This window comes from Podarcis liolepis (assembly GCF_965112155.1).
Source record: "Podarcis liolepis genome assembly, chromosome: 5".
NCBI lineage: Eukaryota > Metazoa > Chordata > Lepidosauria > Squamata > Lacertidae > Podarcis > Podarcis liolepis.
Genome location: NC_139556.1, coordinates 39,793,880 through 39,818,894, shown reverse-complemented (window position 1 = coordinate 39,818,894; position 25,015 = coordinate 39,793,880). Strand labels below are relative to the sequence as shown.

Genomic DNA, 25,015 nt, shown 5'->3' with positions numbered 1-25,015 from the left:
CTAGCAAAAACTGCTATAAGCAAGTACGTGGGTTTGAGGCAGCTCAGCTCTCCGTGCCAATATCTTGAAAAAGTACATGCTAAACATTTAAGAGAGGTTTAGCCAGAAAGGGACATGTCAAAGTATTCTTCAGAATACAATTACGTATTACTTCAACCCAGCATCACATAGCAGAAAGGTGGTTTCTAAATGCAGATGGCAACAAATAGAAAAAAATTATTTAAATTGTTCTGCTCAGGTACCTATCACTGTTTTAAGCCTCAGCCTGCTTCAGGGGAGTCTGTGGCCTAAGTTTTCACAAGAACACTGCTTTGGAATTAATTCACAAGTCTTACACCTATCAGACCTGGCTCGTCTCATGGAACTCACTCATGCAATGGGTGTACTTATCAAAGAACTTATCTCTCGGAATGCTGACCTCAGTTCCGGCTCCAAAGGCATTTGCTGCAGTCCCCACAGCAGCAAAAGGGCCTTTCAACAGAACCACTCCATTTACATAAAACATCATAGAAAATCTATGAAGAAATGCTTTCATTGCATACCCCATGTCTTCCACACTGAGGCTTGCCTTATTCAAGAACCCCAAATCATGGTGCCAGCATTCTCAGTGTATCCCTTGTCAAGGCATCCAGACTCTGATAACCATGGGATAAAAAAAACGCAGAAATCAGTATTCTTTCTTAGTCTGTGTGAGGAATCCTGAAAAAAATCTGTTCATTTGTAATGATGCTATACATCTATCCTGATTTTTAAAAATTATACTTTACATTTGGTGCTGTAGGCAGCTGCCTTAGGTTTGTACCAAACTACCACATTTAGGAACTAAATGGGACAGGTATTTGCATATGAAACAGGGATGGGTAAAAAAAACAACCCCTACGGTTTATGTCTGAGCTCTGCTTCTCTGGGTTCTGCTTCTCTGCCAAGACATTCCCTGGCACAGGGCAGCTGCTTAGCCACTCTGTTTAAGAAAAAATAGTTTTGCACAGACTTGTTCCAAACTGAGTTAATGTTTGTGAGAAGGATTGTAATTCCCTGTGAGGTTTCAACCAATCATAACCTTTTACCGAGAACTCTATTTGTAGACTTTAAAATGTCACCCCTTAGAATCCCAGCTTCCATTATAGATGGGGTCATGATGCCTGAAATATAAATCTGTAGAAGCTACTGAAGATTCAGAAGTTTTCAATATAGCTTTGCATCTGAGCGGGAGAATTAAATGAAGAGACATCACTCATTCTGCTTACAAGTTTTATTTACATAGGAATAGTTACTAGTGGTCTTGAATGAAGGCAAAATACCTTCTATTTACAATTTATATACATGTGTATACTTGAAAAGTAAGAAAACTGTACAAGAGAACCCAAACAGAGGACATACACGGGAACCAAGTAAGTAAATACATAAGAAAAGAAAGACATTTTAACTTCAAATTGTATGTTGTAAGTAATATAAAGTGTAGTTTTAAATCTGATAACGATACATAAATATTCCAACATACTGTAACCCAAATCTTTAAAACCGGTTCTGCAACTTCTTTTAACACTTGACAGCTGAAGTAGTCTCTCTTTTCTTTCAATTTTTTAATGCAATGATAAATTTCCACTTCATTTCCACGTACAGGGAACAGGTACAAAAAAAAAATCATAATGCATTTTTATTTACATTAATACTATCAAAATGGATTTAGAAAGAACAAGCATTAGCTGCTCAGAGTTTAAGAGGTATCCTTTCCATCTCCCTCCAGTTCAAATGTCATTTTTAAAATGTTTTGGAGTGTGAAGGAAGTTTAAGAGCTTCCATAGATCACATTTACAGTACAGTGCTGATGTTAGATGTGACTGACAGTATGGATTTAGGGTATTAATTATTGTACACACTGCAATTCAAAACTATTCCATTTTGCATTTAAGTGAGAAAGGTTTTAATATACAGGGACTCAAACTTTCACATTAACATTGCTTAAAATGTGCAAAAGCATTTGTCACTAGCTTATTAATTATACTAGTGTTTATCATCAAGTATAAGTCACTTTGATTTAAAAAATAAATCAAGAACTGATCTGATTTTCGTGGAATAGGAATCCAATTTTTCTGTAATGTAAGCAAGCTACCTACCAAGTACTTCAGGAAGCAAAATTCCAGAAACCCATCAGTTGCTTATACAAGCACACAGTTAAAATAGTTCTCTTAACCACTGCCATCTTTAGGCCAAAAGACTTTTTGCCCATGACTTTGCGGCAAAACTTGACGCAGCATACTCTGTTCCACCTTACGTACATTCATTTAACCGAAGAGTGAAGCTGCAGTTTAAAAGGAGTTTAGCAAGACATATATAAAGCCTCCTATTATCTGGCATGTATACCAAAGCAAAAAAACTTATTTGGTCCTAAGAATTTCACTGGTTAATTTTGGAGGTATTTGTACCAAAATGTTTGGTTCAGGTAGCAGTTTTTGGGCCTTACTTTTTAAACGCCTGCTTTCCTCCCAAAAGTGCCTTTGTGATCATCATAAAAAAGGTATCCCTAAAAATTTAAAGTACCAACAAAAGTTATTACAAATTTTTATTGCATTCAACTTTAAATATTAAATATGCATTAGCCACTTTCTCAGTTTCATAAGTTTTTATTGTTTTGCTTCCTGTGAAAAGGGCTCCTCCCACAAAAAGCTCTTTAATACTGGCAACAGGGTGAACATTTCATCAAATTCCACCACTGTACTCAGTCAAATACTGTCTCTTCCTTAGGTCTTCCCAAGCTGTTTCTTCTTAGTGGTTTTCATTGATAAGATGTTTAGAATCCTTTAACAAGCAAGTGGTTTCTTTATTATTTCCAATAAACTTGAAATTAACTTTTTAGTGCTGGACTATGGTTCTTGTCCCCTTCTTTGCTATCCTTCATTAATGATGCAAACACCTGCAAATTGATTTTTAGGTAAGTGTTAAAAATCAGACACTATTCAATCTCTCATTAACTTTTATCAATACTGATACCTCATTGCAGGTTCGTTGCATCCATCATTATCACTGAAGATTATTTCATTCCCACTCCATCTCTCCCCCCCCCCCGAGTAACCCAATATACAAAGTATCAATCCCCAAGTGATTAATAGAAATTAGGGAATGAAAAAGCACCATGACTCTTGAAAATGGTCTGCCTTAGAATCACATGAAGCCCTTCTTTCTGCTCTCCAGTCAGCAAGGGTTATCCACAATTTAAAACAACACAGCTAATTTTCCATTTTAGCCTCCAGAAGGGTTTAATATGGAAAGATACACTGTTCATTTTACACCACCTGCTCTTTTGGGACTCTTGTAGAGCAGGAGGCACACAAAGAAGGGCCTTAGATGACGATTGTGGCGTCAAGAATTTACAACAGAAATATTGCTGCACACTGTAGCTGTGTAGTAGTTTGCCATAGGGTTAAAATATAAATGCTTTGAGTTTAAGGAAGTGTAGCTAAAGGTATTTCCCATTTAATAAGAGTTCAGTACACCACCCATGAAGTAGCAGAACACTGCAGGGGCCTTGAATGGTTTCTCTCATCATGACAGCCATGCCCCACCCCCTCCTGAAAATGACAGGTAGGCAAGTTGTACTGCCTCCCCATGCAGACACAGCACATCTTGCAGGAACACACCAGGGCCCTCATGAGACCTTCCCAGAACCTGCTAAGCAAGGTGGGAGGTTTTTAAGCCCTCTACCTTGCTTACCAGCCTCTGGTAAGACCCCGCAAGGATCCCGAGATCATGCGTGGGGGGCAAGGCCTACTCAGCACGCCAGCTTTGGACAGATAGAGGTTGGGAGGGGTCCTGTTCCAGGGGCATTCCTGATTTTATGTGATTTTGCCTTTGCAAACAGAACCCCAGAGCCTATTCCCCATGTAAGCTGTGTGCTTACTGTATTTCTGCTGATGGTTTAATATTATTTTATGTGTGTATGGAGAGAGAGAGAGAGAGAAAGTATGTTCATTATTTTAATTGTTTACTGTGTTTATTCTCGCTAAGCTGTCCTAGGCAACATGTTTCTGAGGGCAGAAAATCAACAGTTAATGTGACCCAATTCATTTATAATAAAAATGAACACTTACCTGAGCCCATTTTTTGTTACTATTCTGCATCTGAATAGATGTAATACAAGTAAAGAGCTTCTCCGACGTGATGTCTTCAGGTAGCTTTGTTAGAAACTGTGCTATATGAATGAAGTCCATCTGCAGGAGGATATCTTCATATAGCCGAAGAATTCCTAATCCAGTTCTGAACAAAAATTCTTCTCCATCTCTACAAAAGACATCCCAGACGCGACAGGCCAGATCAAGGGGTAGTGACTTGCTGTACAGGGTGAAGATCCTGAGGGGTAGGGGTTTTTTTTTTTTTTGGAAATCAGAAGTATCAGGAACATGAGGACAAACTACATGCCATCAATTTTGTGCTGTGAACTTTGAGCTCCTTCACTGTCAGTGGTATTTTATTTAGGTAAATGTAAAGGGACCCCTGACCGTTAGGCCCAGTCATGGCTGACTCTGGGGTTGCGGCGCTCATCTCGCTTTATTGGCCAAGGGAGCCGGCGTACAGCTTCTGGGTCATGTGGCCAGCATGACTAAGCCGCTTCTGGCAAACTAGAGCAGCGCACGGAAACACCATTTACCTTCCTGCCAGAGCGGTACCTATTTATCTACTTGCACTTTGACGTGCTTTCGAACTGCTAGGTTGGCAGGAGGGTATTTTATTTAGAAGTCCATTAATACTTTGGATCTGGGAAAGACACACCGATAGGTATCCCACTCACACAAGCTGACTCTGCAAATTTTCCCTGATCTCCACCCTCCCAATCCACTGCAGTCCCCCGTACCAAGCTTTTCCTGGTGGAGGGAGAATGGTACAAGAAGCTGCAAGAGAGAAGGAGGGGTGGGAAAGCTATACTGCATGAGCAGACATTCACTTGTGTAAGTTTGTTTAGACACCGACAATCACAGCTAGATGGGAATTGTGTTCCCAACTTGCCCCAACAACTGCTCACCCCGCCCCCCTCAACCACACAGAATGGAGAAATTTCTACAGAGTGCCCATTATCTGTATTATCAAACTTCAGCTGCAAGTTTATCCATTTAACACAGAAAGCAAAACAGAACCTATTCAATCAATCTTCCAACTTACCAGTCTATCAAGTATATGTCAGGGGTAAGTTTGTAGGATTTAAAATGGTGAAACAATTTGGGGAGGTTTTCCTCAAAAAATACTTCAAATGCTGCAAAGTACTTCAGCATCTGTAAAGAAAAAAAAGAGAAAAAACTAATAAAAGTGTGGGGGGGGCGCACGGGGTGCCATAACTAATGAACCCTTCAAGGAAGCTATACCCCTGTCTACAGGACATATTCTGCTGGTTTTAGTGAAGAAAGTGCAGCGTACATCATTTAAATAGTAAAACTTCCAGTGCAGTTGCTATGACAACTGTAGTATCTGTACTTCTTCAGCAACAAATTTAGCCAACTACACTTACAGTGTAGACAACAGAAAAATGAGCTAGTCACTTTTTCATTGCTATCTTTCCATCCTGGCAAAAGCAAGAAATTGGCTGTAGGGTAGTCATTAGCCCATTGTTTCCAGAAAATGAATTATAGGAGAGGAAGCTACAAGAACAGAATTTTGAAAAGGGGTGGTAAATTTTAACAAAAGAAATAGTTGCCGATTTCATTCCAGAGAAACAAGTACCCCTGCTAGTGGCAAGTATGAATGCAAAGCACTGTTCTTTAGGAAAGCAGAAATTCTACTGGGTGTAGACTGACACCCAGTTCCTGCCTGTTAAAAAGATTCTAGTTGTCACAAAATGGTTTAAGTGAAATAGTAAGTTACGAGACACTGGACATTGTATATACCATGCTGTGATCCACACGGAAAAAGGCCAATTGGCATGGCTTGTTCAGGAGGTTTGCAAAGGCAATGAACGCATCTGCCTCTTCCAGATTGAGAATAAGGACTGCAGCAATGAAGGACATTCCCTGGACCTTCAAAAAACAAAAGCAGTGAAAGTGCATTAAGTAAACTGTCTCATTTTTATATTAAGGTAGTGATCTGTAAGCTACAGTATTAGTAAAGGCTAGAACGTAACCAAATTTATTTACAGTTTTGACCAAAAAAAAAGCTAACTTGTTACAGAAATGCTAAATTCAGTACTTAATGAGTTATCATTCAAATGCTCAAGGCAGTAACGTGATTAAGGCAACTTAGACCTGCTTCAATCACTGAAGTTTCCACTCATGGATGTATGGGTAGAGTCTACAGCATCCTGGGGTAAGGCTGCTAATGCATTTTTTAATAGCTTCAGTAGGAAGAATTGGCAGGTGGTTACCAGACAAATATAAGGTGGTAAAGCCAACACATGAATCATCTACATTCAGGGATTTTCTCCCCTTGCTTTTCTAGGAGCTAATGCCATAGGGAAGGAACATCTATAGTAGAATCTGGTGCACAATTACTGGGAAGTCCCAATCACATGTCAACAGGATTTACAGACTCATCTCTGCAGGCTACAGTTGAGCCATTACCTCTAGACCAGGGCTGGGAAACATTTTCAGCTCCAGGACAGATTCATAGCTTCCCCATCCACAACAGGCTACATCACTATGTCAGGTAACCTCAAAGGGGCTTGTCATCAGCACCAAGCAGCAAACTGGTACAGGCAGAGAGCTCTGCTTTGCCCATTTGCTGGTGCAGTTTGAATCCAAACCACATCTGCAAACAGACATTCATTCTCTGTGTACCAGCAAAGCTGTCCACACAGTTGGTCAGTAGAGGGGAAACATCCCTTTGCTGATGCAGTTTGAATTTAAACCACAACTGTGAACATACAACTTCAAAGCGCCAATCAGCTGAGCGATGCTATCAACAATACCTCCTTGTCAAAGAGATACTGGAAGTGTACTTCAAGCTCCCAGTTGTTCCTTCACTGCGACACCACATCTGATGTCAGGTGTGGGGCAGGCGGGCGTGTACTGAGGAACATGATCCTGTGAGCCAGAGTAGGACCCCTGCCAGATCCAATTAGGCTCATTGGCTGGTGGTATCCCACCACTCCCCTAAATGCAACAGAGCAATTGGATTATCTATAAAACTATCACCCATACATGAAGTTGCGGGCAGGATTTGAAATATAAGCAATGGATTATTAAAATAATTAATGGTATCGGGTTTAGATAATAAAAACATATGTGTTTTAAAACAGCTAATAAAAAGAAGTAATAAAATAAACACCAGGAAAGGAGGAGTAGGGAGTCAAAAAGAAGTTATGTATGTATGTATTAAAAAAACTATCGTAAGTGTTTTGCAGTATCTATGGAGACATTATATGTGTGTGTGTGTGTGTGTGTGTGTGTGTGTGTGTGTGTGCGCGCGTGCAAACACACACGCAAATATGAGAGACAGACTAACCTCTTCTACTGGTGCTACACAGGCAAGCTATATTGAGATAGTTTACTCAGCAAAAACTATTCCTTTAAACATCAAGCTAATATTTGTATGAAACGTCATTATAATGTGAAGAATGGCAATGTTGTAAGGATACTTACATATCCTACATCTGGTCTGTAACATGTATATGCTCCCAGGACACTGTGCAAAAGATCATGATAAGGGCCACCCTGAAGTGAAAACAACGGAAAAAAGAAACGTATATGTTAACATTTATTTTGTTTTTCTAGCTTTATTTTGAATTCAGAAGACTATTTCCACTGGGTCACAATATATTCAATCTATACAAAGTTAGGCATGCCCAGAAGCTTGGCTATATATGTGTGACAGCAGCACTGAATTTCCTACAAGTCCATTTGTTCCTGACTGCATGGAACTGTAACAGCTCCAAAAGACTAAAAAAACACCTCCACCTATTACCTATGAGCACATGTGCAAGCGAGTGCACACTTTCTCCATTCTATTGTACTACCTCCAAGCAAACAAGGGACAGTGAGGTAAAGTGTCAACACTTAGGAACGCTGGCAGTCCCCCCAGAGTGTGAACTTGGTTATTAGTATCCCAGTTCCAAACTGTACAGACAAAGTGCATTGTTTTCTCCTAATGTTCTCTGGACTATATACGTACTGCCAAGAGCTGTTTCAGTGCTGACAAAATGTAACTCTGAATTCACAACACTTGTGATCCAGCAAGCGTCTTTAGATGCAGAGAAAGCCTTGCATACAACGAATTGTGTATTTTCTTCCACCACTATCACCCTGTCCCAGATTGTGAAAAAGTAATTTCAGACAGATTCTTGGTCGTTAATAGTTTCCTCCTCCTCCTCCTTTTTTAGTGGAGACATTAGGTCAGAGGTCACCAACATGTTGCCCACTGTTACAGTGTGCCCACCTGTACCTCCCACAGTACCCACAACATGTCTCAGTAACTATCCACTCAAATATCCATGAGACACTGTTTGCTCTTCCTGCTCAGCTCCTGCTTGCACTGACTCAGCTTTCCCTAAACTGAACACACTCCCTTAAACATGTCTACATTTCCCTGGATGCCAGGATTTGACATATACCCTCTCATCCCTTCTGAATAGAGATACAAACAGCTGAATAGAGATACAAACAGCTTATCGTTGTAAGTAACTGCAGCAGTGGTTGATATTTGCATCCCCCCCCCCATGAGGTGGCTGATGTGGGGGGATATGACAGCACCACACTGAGGGCCTGTCCTTTCTTCTGCGCTTTTAAATGTGGCAGCCAGTATGCCAAACCCCCAACAGCAGCCACTGCAGCTCAGAAAGGTTGGCAACGCTGCATTAGGTTATCATATAAATGAAAATTACAGAAACTTTTTTGCAATTTAGTAGCAGCAGGGGTGAGGTTAACTAAACAAAACAGAAAGCCTCACACCTGAACATTTGTTATTTCATCCTTTAGTAACTCGTATCGGAGCTGAAAATTAACTTTTGGGTTTGCAGGCTGTTCATTTAGGAATGCAAATTGGCTAAGCAAACAAAGAAGGGAAACTATCTAGACACAAAGTTTCAGGTGAGGCTTGAGCAAGGCAAACTAACTCTGCAATAGACAGCTCTCTGGGGTTTTTTTTATTCTGTCTAGTTGGAATGCACTTTCAGTTTCACCAGGAACAAAAGAGGAAGACCACTCAGGTCTCTTGAGTAAACAAATCCTATTTTAACTCTGGGGATTAAAAGCTTCTTTGGGTCAAGGGACCTGCTATTTTGCTTGTTACACTGTAACAGCATACACAGAGATGGAACTATATAAACAACTTTGTATAGGGGGCTTCTTCTTACGTGGCATTATAGACTGGAATGCCAATACCAAAATTCCAAGTCCACAAATGTTAAAAGGGGCAGGCACTATCGTTTTTCTATTAAAACATATGCAGAGGTCTGACATATATTCGAAAAGGGAGGCGGGTGAGTATATTTTTTCCCTTATACTACACCATTCATTTAGTTATTTGATATACTATCAAACAGTTCTCTGAAACTTGCAGATTTGTACGCTTGTACTTCTGCCAGAATATTGTTATTTGAACAGCCGTGGAACTGGCTTACCTTCCCAGTTGGCAGTGGTGAGCAAGCATAAAGTCTAGCTGACCAGGTGATCTTTTGTTTGCAGTTATGCCCCACCCCCCAGAAACAATGGCTTAAGCCCCGTAAGACCTGCTATGTTTGCTCAGTGAATGAAGGCAACAAGGTTTGCAAGCTGCTTTTACATTCTATTGCTTTAGTTGGACACATCAATCAACCTCTCCCCAAACCCCAGCACTCGCCAGCCTGGAAAATGAATTTTAGCTTGCTTGCTATAGCTGCTTTGTTCCCTCCCACACTCCACCCTTGCAAGCACGTAAAGCAAGTCAAAGATCTAACCATTCGACTGCAGGGAAACAGATGCATAGACAGAACATTTGCTAACCTGGTCAGATAAAACACTCCCTCTAAGTACCATGCCAAGAAGATGAAGTTATAGAGTTAATACCTGATACACAAGTGCCTTTTCAAATTATTTTTGAGTCACACTACTATTAATGTAGCATGGAATTCTTCAGCTGCATGAATCCATGGCAGAAAATTCCATTTTTTAAAAAAACAACCTTTCATTGACAGATTTTTATTTTTTTTAAAGAAAATCAGCCACAGCGGGGGAAATGACCTCATGTTTAACATGTTTGTATCTGAAGAAAGTCAAAAACATTTTACCTTCTGAAAAATATAGAGGGATGGAAATGTGCGGGATATATCCAATTTTATTAGCTCCAAACTAGCCTCCCGATCAGCAACTGATACTCCAGCATCTACAGAGATTAAAGCATGCAGATTTTTATATATGTATATGTCTGTAGAGTTATTTATACAGTAACGTAAGACTATGGCCATCTTCTACGTAGTCTGACTATTACTTCCAATCAGAAATTAAGAAAATACTAACTTAATTTAAAGAAAGCAGGAAAAGGTGTAGAGAACAACTATTTCATTCAACTATCATTTTAACCTATGAGTCGTGTTTGGTATACCACTGCAAAAATAAAAAAGGGTTTTAAGAGGTGATTTAAAAATGGTTTAACTCAAGCAGGCACTGATGTGTTGCCACAGTCCTCCCATTTTTTCCCCTCACCTCCATTTTGTCTCAGAATTTCCATCCTATAGTTGGCAAGGGCTCATCTGGACTGTGCACTACTCTCTCTTGACCTGGGAAAGAGAGTTCCTAACCCTAAATGTCCAGGAGCTACAGACTTCTTGGACTTGCCAAGTCAAAAGCAACTGCATCTTAATTTAAATTTGGACAATACCCTGCTACTCATTAAACTGGCAATACAAAGATCCCCATGCCCTTTTGACACAATGGAACCACACCATTCATTCCCTGTTTCAGAAAACAGCCAAAGCATATCCACCCTTTTTGTTCCTCTGGAAAACACCTTTCAACAGACTTCCTGTTTCAATTTTACAAAACTAATTGTTTTTAGAATTCTGGGGAAAGGATATCTCCTGAGAGCAGCCCTGCAAGCAGATACAGTGCCCAACTCATTCTGGGTTGGTAAAAGCTTTACTGCGCAGTAAAAGATCTACTGTGTCCTGTATTTTTACTTTACTCCACCAAGGATCCTTCTCACCAGTCCTTCTTCTGTGATAGGGAAAAAACCTCACTTTCATTAATTCTCTTCCTCCCTTTCTGCCTGGTTTTTTTGCTTGCTTCTTCTTCCTCTCTCTCTAATCCTTGCTCTGCCTCTACCTTCTCCCTTCAACTAGAACACAGTTGTGCAATTTGGGCTTGTGGCCACTTGTCCTATGCTTTCTCCATCCCTTCTCAGTAGCCTTCAAGCACTTGACTTGTGACTTGGGAGTTATCATCATTTATTTTAAAACTCCCCTTTTCAGGGTTACATCCTGAAGTCTCAGTTGTTTTCCACTCCTTATGGAGTGTTCCACTATTCAAGCCAAAGACCTAAGTTACCAAGTTTGTGCTCCTGTTTATTCTGCAAGCATGACAGTTTCTAGGCCAGCTCTTCCAGGCGGACAGCAGCCTCCTCTCCTGCACGAAGAGCTGTTGCCCATAGAGCAAACAGACTCTTCAGCACAACACTATATTCCCTCATCTATCTATTGTTCCTGAAGGGCTTATTCCCCAAACATGAAATCAGGTTTCAGACCTCTTTAGAGACAAGCAAGCGTGCTAAGATATCATCATGTCAGATATTTATATTGGAAAAGGGCTTCTCCCCTCACCTCATCCCTCATAAGGTTGGATCACAACTGGCCAGACTTACTCTGAACTGATATTGCCAGTTCTGTTTGTTAAATTGGTATCCTCCCCACAAAACTACAAATGCAGACGATTTCTTTCTTTCTTTCTGAGCTGGACACTATTAAAATCTATCTTGCTTTTATTAAGCTCTTCCAGCTTCAGTTTTTATGGCAAATCCACTGGATCATAACAGTATCACATTCTCTGAAGGAAACCCACATTTCAACGAGCAGACAATTTTAAGGTATCTGCTGCTGCGCCTGCATCTCCAAACAAAGAGATGAACATATTGAGAAATCTGATTGGGATTCAACTTGCTCAGAACTACACCACATCAAATCGTAGATGTTAGTTGATGATAATGTTAGCTTTCTATATGCAAGTATCAAACATTTGATCCTACAATGAATGGCTATGCTATATTTCTGAATGTGTCATTTGGCTAATCATGTGCATTCTACTTAGAAGAGTGTAAAAGTAGCAACGGGTATCACTGTAACCTACCTTCTGCATCATTCTCAGCACCCATTTCCCCAAAACTCTTCCATCGTTCCTTGGCTCTAGATAAGAAGATTTCATAGAGTTCTGCAAAACAGACAGCAAAATGGAGCCAAAGGGCAAATTTACAGATAAGAACTATACAATTTTCACAGTAATCCTGTTTTTATTATATGCATTTTAGTTATAAAAACCAGGAAGGGAAATCATACTGTGTAATATCCAGCCACTGACTCGGGACAGCTTCCCTGAATTTAGCTTTAGCTTGAGACATGAACAAGCCTTTTGCTGCCTGTATATGCCCCGTTGCACAAACAAACAAACCCACTAGGTACTCCATTAACAAAATTTAACCAACTTCAAACCATGGCTTCATATTCCAGAACTGTTGAACATATATTCCTAGTTAAGATTAACCAGGAAACAATTGTTAGTGGAAACTCATGTAAAAGGGCTTCATGCGCAGCTAAAATGCTCCTTCGTGTGTCTGGGTATTAATCCAAGATGTGATTGTCCAAACAAGTACATAGAGATCTAGGCATGCTCCATACAAAGATTTGTGAACTGTTAGAATCTTTACATTGTTCCAGTTCTTAAACCAGCTATACTGATCTTTCTTGAAAGAGATGAAACTGAAACATGCTAAAATCTACTAAGCAAGTGATCTCTTCCTAAAAAGAGTGAGTCTTCGTGCATATTAAAAACAGTCTCTTGAACTAAAATATTTAGTCAAGTCCCGTTATTTAAAGGCTGTCTCCTCCCCCACCCAACAAAACTATTAACAAGCTCTAGCTTTTTGAAAAGTATTTGACAGCTAGAAAAAGTTGTCCCTTTCATTATCACCTTTAAATGGCTTCAATTTAAAACTGGTATTGGGAGACTGTGCCAGTTTACCTCTCCTGGGTGAAGCAAAATAGATACATTTTTGAACTTCTGTGGCATAAATTACCGTATTTTTCGCCCTATAGCACCGGGCTCCCGCGGCTTGCGGAGAGTTGCCTGCATGCCGAAGGCTGGGCTCGCTGAGCTTGTGGAGAGTTGCCTGTTCTGGGGGCTGGGGTCGGGGGAAGCCCCGCACCTGGGGAAAAAATAAATTTCCCCCCCTTTATTTCCCCCCCAAAAAACTAGGTGCGCCTTATGGGGCGGTGCACCCTATAGGGCGAAAAATGCGGTAATCTCTTCTAAAATCAACTTCTTTCTGCATCAATAAAAGCTATTACAAATTCAGTGGAAGAAATGTTGGGTTATTTCTTGAGACCACCATCCTACTGAGAGAAGAGTTTGCATGTTTATAACACATACCAGGAGTAATATTCAGTTCATTTCCTACAGCAAGACTCCACACTTTCCCACGAACACTTGGAGGTAACCCTTGCCACCACAATTCTCGAACTCTCCTTGTAGAACGCCTAAAAAAAGAGAAGATGGGGGGGGGGGTGTTTTGGTAAGTACAGGTAATTTAACTGCCATTCCTGGCATTTCCAGGTTGCCCCAGAAGCAAAGAACATCAGCAAGCTTTGGCTCCATATAGTGGAAAGTTAAGTGCTTTCCCTTATGGAAGCCAGGTCACCTGAGAGGGCTCTTGGCACAGCTTTATCCCATTTAAGCCAACAGTGCCTTATGGTTTCTCCTAGATGCCACACCCAGGGAAACCCCCTGGCCCTGGAAGACTGCAACTTCGCACAGGGTGAGCGTTTAGACAAACTGCTAATGACAACAATTTATTAAAGAGATTACTGAATAGAAAAAGTAATTCTAGACTATCATGAGCCCAAATACATGTTTGAGAACAGAAAGAAAAACATTCAAGGCTTTTGAGGGATATAAAAGCCTGTGAAGCTTATATTTAATGCGTCTTCATCCTGCTCTTCAGTCAAAAGGGCTTCCATAGCAGCTAGCAAGTATCAGTAAGAAGGCTCCTGATGTTACAAAGTCATCTATACTTACATGGTCTCCCAATTAGGCAGTATTTCATTGACCCAAATCACCATAGCACTAGCGATGTTCTCCTCTTGCTTGAAGCGTTCTTTCATTATTTTCTTCCTTCTATGTGCATCCTTAATTTCTATTAAATCCAGAATATTTTTAATTTTAATTTTAATTTTAAAATCAACATTTCAAAAATGTATCAAGATAGAAAATGTTCTGGGGGTTACATTCTCCAGATTAAGTCAACTGCCATATTTCTTGCATATCGGCGCTGTTGAGATTAGCTCTCGACAGAAATATGAATCTCCCAATACTGTCTATTTCCCCATTTCCTCTTCCAAGTTTGCAAGACACAGTGGATGTCTGCAATTGTGTATATCTAGTAAGAAGAAGTAGGGCTGCACACTGACTAACCAACATCTCAAATAATGTTTGAATAAGCTGTTCTAGAGGAACTTTGTAAGAAACCACTTGTTGCATGAACCATGACAAGCCAAGTTAGGACAGATGTTATTGGATGACTAATTAAATCTCAGAAAGCTGGGAGAGTAATGTAATAGTGAATTCTAAGGGAAATTAGAGAGAGCCAGCAGTTTGGAGCAGAAGCAATATTACTGATTCCAAGCAGAATGACTGGAGTAACAAAGATTATCATTTTTTAAGTAAGAGATTACATTTCCAACTCCAACATTTACCCCCCCCCAAAAAAAATCCACCTTCTCAGATACCATCAGTATAGAGAGGCAAAGATGAAACACAACAGCAAGTCAGTTGTTTCAGTCTCCAATCCTGTATTTTCCTTTATCACGTTAGAATTTGTGTTATTTAGTGAATTGTAGAGTTGGAAGAGATCTCAAGGGTCATCTAGTTCAACCCTGTGCAATGCAGGAAGCTCATGGAAATCTGCCTTGCTTTCAGGACTGTTTCAAATATTACTGGTTTTTGTACACAGACATGAGTGACCTCTATAATTTCTCACCCCAAACCCAATTAAGCCAGAGGCGTTCACTGAAACCCTTGTGGTGCTACTGCCTGCTTGGGACAGAGAGAATAGGAGGGAGAATAGGAGGGGTAGGTCTTCCAAGTACCCACCACAATACAAGGCTGGTGGGTTGTATTTGGCAAGGCAGGTCATGAGTTCTGCAGGTTTTATGTAAAAAGTGTGTATACCACACTGTACAACCTACATGTCACCTGCGTACTTTCCCTTATGTAAAGGGTCCAATTCATGTAAGAAAAAGCAATTCTATTTGACAGGCTGTTAAAACAAATTGTTGACTGCACTGACCAGCCAACATAAGAAGCAAGTTGCCTTTGAGAAAATATTTTAATTGACGCTGGAGTGCTAATCTATTGCTATCATGGGTAAGCACTTGCAAGGGTGTAAGAAAGTTATGCACAAACATTAATAAACACGCACAGCGTTATGGTTTCAACACTGGCACGAGCTCCAAGGGGTAGATAAGCAAATGTATCCTTTGTAAGGTCAAGGCCTAAAGTCTTTTAACTTGCACACAGTCTTGGTGCAGGATGACAACAGGTTTTAGGCTGAGGATAGAATCCACTAAATGCCATCTGCTGAAGGCTAATGAAGTTGAAAAGGCAGTGATCACCTGCATTTCCATATACACTAACTGCATTGTATACCAGTTCAACAGCGTAACATACACAAATGGCACATATCTAAACTGTGACTCTCTCCAGCGGAACACAAGCTACCAGGCTACTGCTTTGGCTTTTTCTGCCATGTTAAGCTGCAGAGGTGAGTGTAACAGTGAAATAGATGTGTTGTGTGTGTTAGAGAGAAATATCTAGCTGTGTGTGCTGTGTGTGTACACTCAAAAAGCATTAATGAATATCTGTCTTCAGAATCCCAAGTACAAAGCAATGAATGAAACAAATGTGAAAGTTTCAGTTCCACACAGAGTGTGCTAAAGTGTTAAAATTGCAGCCATACTTTGAAGGACAAATTAACTTCATTTTAAGACTGTACCTCTGTGTTAAAAGAAAGAAAGAAGAGTTTTCTTTTAGTCCAGGATAATTTGCATTCTATTTTTTATATTCCCACATTTTCATTTTTAGAAAATAGCATTATGAACAGTAAGACTAGCCATACCTCTCTTTTTTGCTTCTGCCACCATTTCATCATATTCTTGTCTGTGACGTAAAGCCTCTTCTACAGATTTTGCAGGAAGGTTCCTGGGGGGAAAACATAAGCAAGGGTAAGGCTAAATGAATCAAATTAAAAAGTTCTGTTTTGTTTCATTTCCTATACAAGGGAATAAATTATTCCACTCTGCTTACTCCCAATAGGACCCTCCCGTCTGAGCCGTGCAAGATACCATAATAACCTTACTGATGCAAAGATTTATGCCCAATATCACAGGAGGCAGGCAGACTATAAATAAGGGAAAAGGTAAGACTGACCCACATTATACAATATTTATAGTACAAACCTTCATCGTTTGTTTCCGGACATAATTCAAGTTGCTGGGAGGATCTAGGAAGTCATTTACAACTTAGGGCAAGGGTATCTGAAGGGCTACCGGAATGAACATTTCTGTGCACCACAAAAACCAACATTAAATTTTGATATGATCTTCAGGAGGAGGTAGGCAAATCCTTCCAGGCATAACTTTGGTCATAACAACCTGCTTTGACATGAAACTGATACTCTGCTTTCAAAAGAACTCATAGCGACTTACGATGGTCGATCCTCCAAAATAAGAGCAGTAGTTGAAAGTGGCTCAAATTCAAAGTGTCTACGTCTTGTCGCTTGGGGTACAGGTTTACATGTTTTTCCTGTTCGTGCTTCATACTCCTAAACAAGATTGAATGATATAATTTTAGTTGATCCACAGATGGGATAAATGGCAACAGTTTAAGCTTCCATCAATGAAGCTATGAGTTGCCTAGGTAACGACAACTTCAGAGTCAGATGAATATTGCTAGCAGCCATGCACAGTATCAGCCTGAGACTCAGGACAGAGCGAAGGGCGCTGCATCTAGTAATTGTGTTGTAACCAACACAAGCTGAAATAGTAAATGTTCTGCAAATTACAGCGTGTGGAAAATCCATATAAAAGGAGGAAGCAAGACAAGAGAAATAATCTGCTACTTATTGAAAGTTTCTGGTCCCATTCTGATGTAACCTAGTTTTACCTACGGTTTACCGTTATGGTTTGAAGTTCACAAGTTTCAACTAACCATAGTTAAGTTTGTCCTGGTTTAGACATAACACTTAACTGTGATTAGTGTAAAACAGAAGTAAGTGCATTTGAACTGCTCTTCCCAATCACACAGGAAGGACAGAAGGGGGATGGGAAAGTCTACAAGCACAAGGCTTACTATGGGCTCATTCCTGTAATGATAAACCATGTCTGACGAAGCCACTGTCTTTACTATCTCAGTTGTCAGTAGTATGGTAATCTGAATGTATACCACCACCCTGCTATCAGATAAAAATGTTGATCAACTTAGGTTGATTATACAGAAAAGAATTATACAGAAAAGAATTATAAAGCATATGTTTCTTCCTCACCAACACACATTCTTGCTGATTGTATTAAAAAGTGAGGTGAAACATTAATTGTGGCCAAACCACAATCTAAAAGCTTTGTATCAAAGAACTGTACCCACAGTGGTTTTGCAGTAACGACTACACTAGAGGTTTGGCCACTCTTTAGTATAAAGGAGATCAGGGCAAAATACTGCTACATACTGAATCAAATCCCCCCCCCCCCTATTAAAAATGTCTCAAATACACTGCTAAATTCCACAGACCTAGCCCATTTCAAAACATAAAAAGCAACAAATCAGTTGAACTGAAAAAATATGCTGTTCTAAATAACTGGATTTGCAGCAGCTACAGAGGTAAAAATTATATGCACCAAGAAGTACAAAGCAAGTACACTAATTTTCTCATGAAAACTTTTATCTTCGCCTTTAAAATGCATGGCTAGAACCTAAGAGCCCTCCTGGATCAGACCAAAGGTCATTAAGTCCAGCATCCTGTTCTGACTGTGGCCAACCAGATAAAGCTCCTTAATTAATTTGGTACACCTAAAATGTAAAAAAAACAAAAAACAAACAAAAAACAAACCAACCCCCCCCCCAAAACCCCTCAACTATTCAGAAATCCCTGCTGCCAAAATATCAATACTATATGAGGGCCTAACAGAGGATGAGTTTTCATACCATAATAAAAATTTGGTGCCACCTTTTAAAAGGAGTTTGGCTATTTTGGACACCGTTTGCTAGCATTCAGAATTGGAGCAAGGCACAGGAGGCTTGTGGCTTCGCTTTTGTAAGCATGTTGGTTGTAGAACAAGAATACCACTTCATTCAAAGCATCCAACCATGGCAAGTTATTGTGGCATCAAATTCATCAGTTATGGTTTGGTCAGACAGCTAAAAGAGGGGTTCCCTGCCTGATGCAGCGACAGGGTTGTACAGACTGCAGCACTTATTTGGCATCAACCCACAGCATTATTATTGCTTTAGAGAATGCTGTTGGGACAGCTACAGCATAAATGAAAAGGCCACGCCATTTACATTACTGTGTTTTTGGCACTACGTTAAATCCATTTATGGCAACTGCACAGATGATTTTTCACCCTAACATAAATATTCAGAAATATAATTTACATATTTCAGATGTAGCAGATATCCTAATCTCAATTATTGGGGATGAAATGACTCACTAGAATCAGCAAGATTCAATTCTGCCAAACATGGCTGGCCTTACCAGCCACTACCCATAATATTTCCAAGCTTGTCTTCACAACTACAAGGGCTAGTAGACTTCAACAGACCCATTAATGGGAGCTACTGTCCTCCAGACATGGGAAAGGTAACTGACCTTTGGACATTTTCAGAAGGTCAAATTAAGAGGCTGTGAAAAGCATCTATTCAGAGAATGTTAGAAGCAATAAATACATTTTTATAAGTTATGCAATGGGGTGCAAAAAAGATAAATGTTGTGCCAGTGAACACATAAAAGTATAGATGCTTGCCAGGGTGATTAGTCAGTTAGGGCTGTGTATACTTTATGCTGGTAAAAGGTTTGTGCCAAGATAATGCAAGATCTGCACCCTGCATAAATTCTGTTTGCTCACTCTGCTTAAATGTCTGCTAATCGTAGATAGTAGCAGGAAACTCTTCAGTACAATAAAGCTTCACCCTGTGACCATTAGAAGCCCTGCCCTAGAAACCCTACCCTGTCTCATCTGTTTTTTTTGTGGTTGTTTTAATTTTTACCAGGCACTACCCAGAATATTTCCAAGTTTATCTTCCCAGCCACAAAGACTAGAAACTATCAGGCTACTGAATTCTGGACCCAATACCAGTTTCTGTGCCTGCACAGTGCAAACACCAGCTACACTCAGCCTTTGCTAAAGCACTTTTAGATAGGCTAGCTGAGACAGGTACCTCCTGCACACAGCAATTTCTTGACAATTGCTACTGTCTGTAAGATAGAAAATCAATTAAGAATGCCATTTTGGACACAAGTTTCCTTGTGTCTGTACTGAATGCATAAAGGGCAAGGAAGGGATGCAAGAGTCTGAACACTTAACTCCTTGTTTATTTTGTGATGTGACAAACTGAAAGCAAGCTTGTTTGAATGCTTTGCCATTTGAGCAATTGTGTGTATTTCTGACTGTGTAAAATTAAAGTTAACACTGTTGCCTTGTGACTTGTTCTTGGCTATAAACACCAGCCAAGGAGATATCAAATATGTTCATGAACCTCAGCTGCCTGCGTAGCAATCATTTCAAGAGACTACTTTATGTGCATGGACTAAAAGTAAAAATAAAATAACTATGTTCCTAACACTGAGTTTCTGGATTGCCAATTGACAAACCTTATTTGACATAATGTGAGGTATGGAAGGAATATCAGAGAGATGAAATTCAGTGTTTCTTATGAAGATAACCATGCATGGCAAGAAACTGACTATTCCTACCTTATGCCTCCCTTAGGGGAGCTTTTCGCAACCTGGTGGCCTCTAGATACTTGGACTATAATAGTTCCATCATTCCTGACTTTGGTCATGCTGGTGGGAATTGATGGAGTGGCCCAACATATCTGGAGTGCATCAGTTATTAACCATATCAGACGATTATGACAGCTCCAAAAATATGTAATGCATCGGCTTAAAGCATATCATTCACACGTTATATGTTTTCAGGGAGAAACACTAGTGTAACAGGGTAATCACTGCATAATGTGTGATGCTGCCCCAAATGTTCAGTTGAGAAGCATGTAACAGCATCCTAAGCAGTGTTCCCAAACCTGGTGCCCTCCATATATTTAAAGCTCCCATCAGCCCCAGCTTGCATGACCACTGGTGGGCACCAGGTTGGGGGAGGCTGATCTTAAAGCGCCCCGACTCCAATAATACCTTACTGGGTTGGGAATTTTTCTTCATTAGAACTTTAAACATCTGATAGTTCTATACATATTCCCTGCTCCATCGCTTTTTCTTCTGGTGGTATGTCTATTAAAATCATAAGCTTTCAGGCAGCAACACTCTTAAAAAAACGTGTGTGCTTTATAAGATTCAGATGCCTGATAAAATACTATTCCTGGTCCTTGCACTGAAGAAAAAAATAGATTCCTAGCATCGGATTGCCGATACCCAGCCAACTGAACAGAGTTCTCCAACTCTGTCTAGTCTCTTGATAATTCCGACCATCCACCCAATAAATTGAACCAGGATAATCTATAAATGGAGATCCCAAGATAACTGTGGGAAGCAAAGAAGAAAACCCTTTGTCATAGTGTTATGAAAGTGTATTTTAGACACTCTCTGGTAGGGGCACCATGTCACTCACTCCCGCCCCCCCTTGCTGTAAGTAGCATCATTCTCTGGGATATGAAACAAAGACTGTGTTCAAATGAAGTGCAGAATCCACTACATGTTATATTCATCAAACTGAAACCCAAGTATTTCATTGTTCTTGACAAGCCTACCTTGCCACTAACAAATAAGAACTCCAAACCTAAGGATTAGCTTGTTGTTGTTGTTCCAAGGTGGGTTACAATAATAAAAGCACAATGTTTAAAAACAGTTTAAAGCAACTTAAAATTACAGAATAGCCTTGGTCCTAAAAATGCATCAAGTGTCAAAAGCCAGTGTATAGAGGTGCACCTTTCTAAGTTCAGGAATTTGCATCAGAGAGAGGAGTTGCTGATACATTATAGCAAAGGCAACTCAGAAGATATTAAAAAGCAAGCCTTATAAAGAGGTTTAAAGGAATTTGAAAAAGCAGAGTGTGAATGGCAGTAGATACGGCAACAGACATACAATTACCCCAAGAAAGGGAAATTGGAGAGAATGAAAGATGAGGAAGCAGAGTCAGCCTATCAGCATTTCCACTCTCTCTAAAGAAAACAATATCATTTCAGTGCTACTGATGATCAAGTTCCAATAGATTCAAGTGTCAGGATTCACAAGGCACTGCAACTCAATGCCATCCTTCCTCCCACCCCCACCGCAACAAAACACACAGAGGAGGGAGAAAGGGTGTTCCATTTTTTTAGGGTTAACATTTGCGCTTTTTTAACCCTTAAGGCCTTAACAAGCAAATAATAATAATAATAATTCAAAGAAAGGCACTCAAATATTTTAAAGGCAGAAAAGCATGCTTAACATAACCAAGATAAACAGGAAGAAAAGGGAGGAAAAGGACTAGCTCCAACAATCTGAGCTCTCTTACATCTGCCAAAATATTCTTTTATTCTCTCAGCATGTGTCCAATTATGTTACTAACAGATGGGGATCCTGACACTTTGATCTAGTAGTGTATTTGACGAAGAGGAGAAAATAGGACTCCTATCCGACATGACCCCATTCAAATGCCAATATTCTTACTGCAGGCTGTTCCCTATTCAAAGCTACTAACAAATGAATAGTTAGAAACTAGGGGATTAAATGGTTTAAAGAGGAAATAACATCTAAATGACTCATTAGTCAAGATGGCCTGAAAATCGGCTTTTCAAATACATACTACTTTAGACTGGGTTGGGATTAAGGTTCAAGATACTAAGAGAATTTAGTTTAACATGTTAATAAGCAGTGATCTACAGCCACCCTGAGTTTTGAGTGAACAAGAGAATGGAGGGGTACACATTTTTTAAGTGGATCACACCCTCAATTTAGATGGCGTATTCATTATTTAATCAGTTATCTAGAAAAGCTTATTGCTCATAGATAATAGTGGCAGAACAGAGAGCAATAGCTGGTCTTAATACAATGGGAAAGTATTGCTCCATGGATAAGAGCTTACTATGAGTACAGCTAGTCAAGAAAAAACCCCAAGTCCTTTGCTTTTAAGGAGTTTTCCTTGCACTATAATATAGCTGCAGCTTTTGCCAAGCTCAACTCTGGCATATTTTCCCTTCACCAGTCCACTTGGAATGGCGACCTTTAACATAGGAAACTGTTACAATTATTTAATTTCACTATACAGCCAGACGTCAGTGAAGTAGCTGAAAACATTTGTAGACTATTGCTTAAAAATCGCTGAAAGCCACATGCTAAGTGAACAAGAATGAATATTTCATTCAACTGCAACAATTAATCTGGATACATTTTCAAATGAAAGAAACAAAACAAAGAAATTCATATCAAATTTGCAAACTGTGAACAAGGGAAATGAGTAAAACTTGCTTTTCAATAATGGTATTCAGTGACTTGATGAGTTAGTACTGTTAACTCATGCTACAATTATGTGATATGCCATCTAATTCAATGATTGCTAAAAAGATCCCATGCATGGCATATAATGTGATAGAAAAATATTAAATTTCATACCCCTGTGTTTAATAGATTGAGTGTAGATACTGATGCAACACTGCCAGAACTTTCATCCTAATGAGAAAAACAGAAGTAAATCCTTAGAGAAACAATTGACAGTCATTAATATACAGCAACATGCATGCAAACTTTATGTTCTTCTTTACAGTTTATATGGACCACCAGTGTGTACTGCTTTTTCAATCATGCTCATGTTCAATTCCAATGCAGATTGAGACTGAGGAATTGGGGAGATTTAAGACATATACCCATACTCTACATTAAAAGCTAAAATTCAAAGCTTCTATCAAAAAATCACCAAGAGTTTAAGGCACCGATTGTATAATACGTAAAGAGGACTAAAATAAGAATCCATTACGGCCTTCATAGCCAAGTCATGCCCTAGCCAGCAGTCTTCAGATCTTCTCAATTAGAAAGGCCCACTCTAAAAGGTTAACATCTGTGGAAACATACTTTTGGTTTCTCTCTGGTATTTTTGATAAGCTTGTATGTAAATTCTACTAGTTTAAAATCTTTTTAGTGAGGTGCATATGTTTTAGATAGCTAAAATGAATGGTTCCACGAGGACTAAGCAGGGAAGAAAGTCAATTTGGATGTTTAAATTCAGATCTATCGTAGCATTCATTTCTGTTTATGAAGCATTTGGCACAGCAGTAAAGATGCATCAAGGGACCAATGTCCTAAACTAGCAGAGCAATTCAAACCTCCTTTGGGCCAGGCTGGCAGGGGCTGGATTGGGCAAATGCACCTCCAACAAATCAAACCCCTCCCAACAGTGCTGCTGGTCTCTTACCAGCCTTCCACTGGCCACTACCTCTGGAGTAAAAGCAGTGGAGCTCCCCTTTCCCAGGAGTGGGGAAGAGGCTGGGCTGGCCAGGATAAATTACCGTATTTTCCCATGTATAAGACAAGGTTTTCATATTAAAATTAATTCTTAAAAATTGGGAGTTGTCTTATACACGGATAGTGCAGAGGGGGACGTGCGATTGGTGGCCGCAAGCAGTAGATTACAATCAGTGATTCAGTGGGTGGTTGGATGGTGCAGCAAGGCCTGCTGGCGATTGGCGGCTGCTGGCAGCGAGCGGGCAGGCGATCGGTGGCTTCGTTTGTTTGGCAGCGACGGTCAGGCAGGTGAGCGAACGTTGGCAACCCCCCCATAGAAGCTCGACAACTATGGGCAATCTCCCCCCCATTTCCTCAATTTGTAGTCCCCCAAAATAGGGGTTGTGTTATACACGGAAAAATACGGTATATCCCAAGCCATCCCTGCTGATGCCACATAGTGGCCTTGGGCCCCATTTGGGCCTGGTCACTGCTCCAGCTCCAGACTGGCACAGCAATCTGTCTGCTCTCCCCAATGCACAGCACAGCTGGTCTTGCCACTCCATAAAACCCGTTCGTGCCAGGGAGGAGTTTAGATTGCTCCCTACATAGCTAACACAAAAACAGACTGCGTCACACCTGAAGCAGTACTGAAAAGGCTGTACAAATTGACTAATATTACGTCTTCACGTATCAGGAGGGGCAGAAACAGGGACTACTGAGAATAAGATGTAAACCCTGCCAAACTGATAGCAAGGTGACCAAACGTATACTTCAAACCTAGAGCGGTTCGCCATGCCAGAAAAAGCGAATGACCGCAGTATGAACACTGGTTGGCAAATCAACTAGCAGCCTTCCAGGGCCCAGCAAATTTCTCTCCAGTTCCATTTGTCCTTGGGAGATCTAGTGACAGATCGGTCACCCACTATGGCAACATTACTCCAGAAAGTCTATGAACATGGGATAGGTAGTTTAACTAAGATACCAGGGATCTTGATAGCAAAAGCTCACGCACCAAGCGCACCAAGTTATCTAGGAATCTTTTCCCATAACCTTGGAAGCACCTCTCTGAAGGGATAAACATTTCCCCACATTGTGTCAGTGTCGTAGTAGGTTGTATTAGCAAGCAAGGAACTTCGTTAACTGGTTTAACATACTTAGTTGCTGGTTTAACATACTTTCGCTGATCTTCATTGTTTGCGGGCAATAAACCATG

The 25,015-nt window shown here is 40.1% G+C and overlaps 1 protein-coding gene across 2 annotated transcripts in view; it reads right to left on the bottom strand.

Annotated features, from left to right (window-relative positions):
- Window positions 1-1,237: 1,237 nt before the first annotated feature.
- The window catches only part of TBC1D12 (TBC1 domain family member 12), a 45,031-nt gene continuing 21,253 nt past the window's right edge, over window positions 1,238-25,015 (bottom strand). The window contains exons 3-14 of one of the 2 annotated variants that reach the window (XM_083503067.1): window positions 22,975-23,031; window positions 16,862-16,977; window positions 16,273-16,355; window positions 14,175-14,292; window positions 13,530-13,636; window positions 12,234-12,314; window positions 10,184-10,278; window positions 7,563-7,634; window positions 5,874-6,002; window positions 5,155-5,264; window positions 4,089-4,347; window positions 1,238-2,914 (exon numbers count right to left, since the gene is read on the bottom strand). In XM_083503067.1, the coding sequence (XP_083359193.1) occupies window positions 2,846-2,914; window positions 4,089-4,347; window positions 5,155-5,264; window positions 5,874-6,002; window positions 7,563-7,634; window positions 10,184-10,278; window positions 12,234-12,314; window positions 13,530-13,636; window positions 14,175-14,292; window positions 16,273-16,355; window positions 16,862-16,977; window positions 22,975-23,031 (1,296 nt within the window). In that variant the 3' untranslated portion in view covers window positions 1,238-2,845. The remainder of the gene's footprint in view (window positions 2,915-4,088; window positions 4,348-5,154; window positions 5,265-5,873; window positions 6,003-7,562; window positions 7,635-10,183; window positions 10,279-12,233; window positions 12,315-13,529; window positions 13,637-14,174; window positions 14,293-16,272; window positions 16,356-16,861; window positions 16,978-22,974; window positions 23,032-25,015) is intronic. The other variant, XM_083503068.1, reaches the window with a different exon arrangement.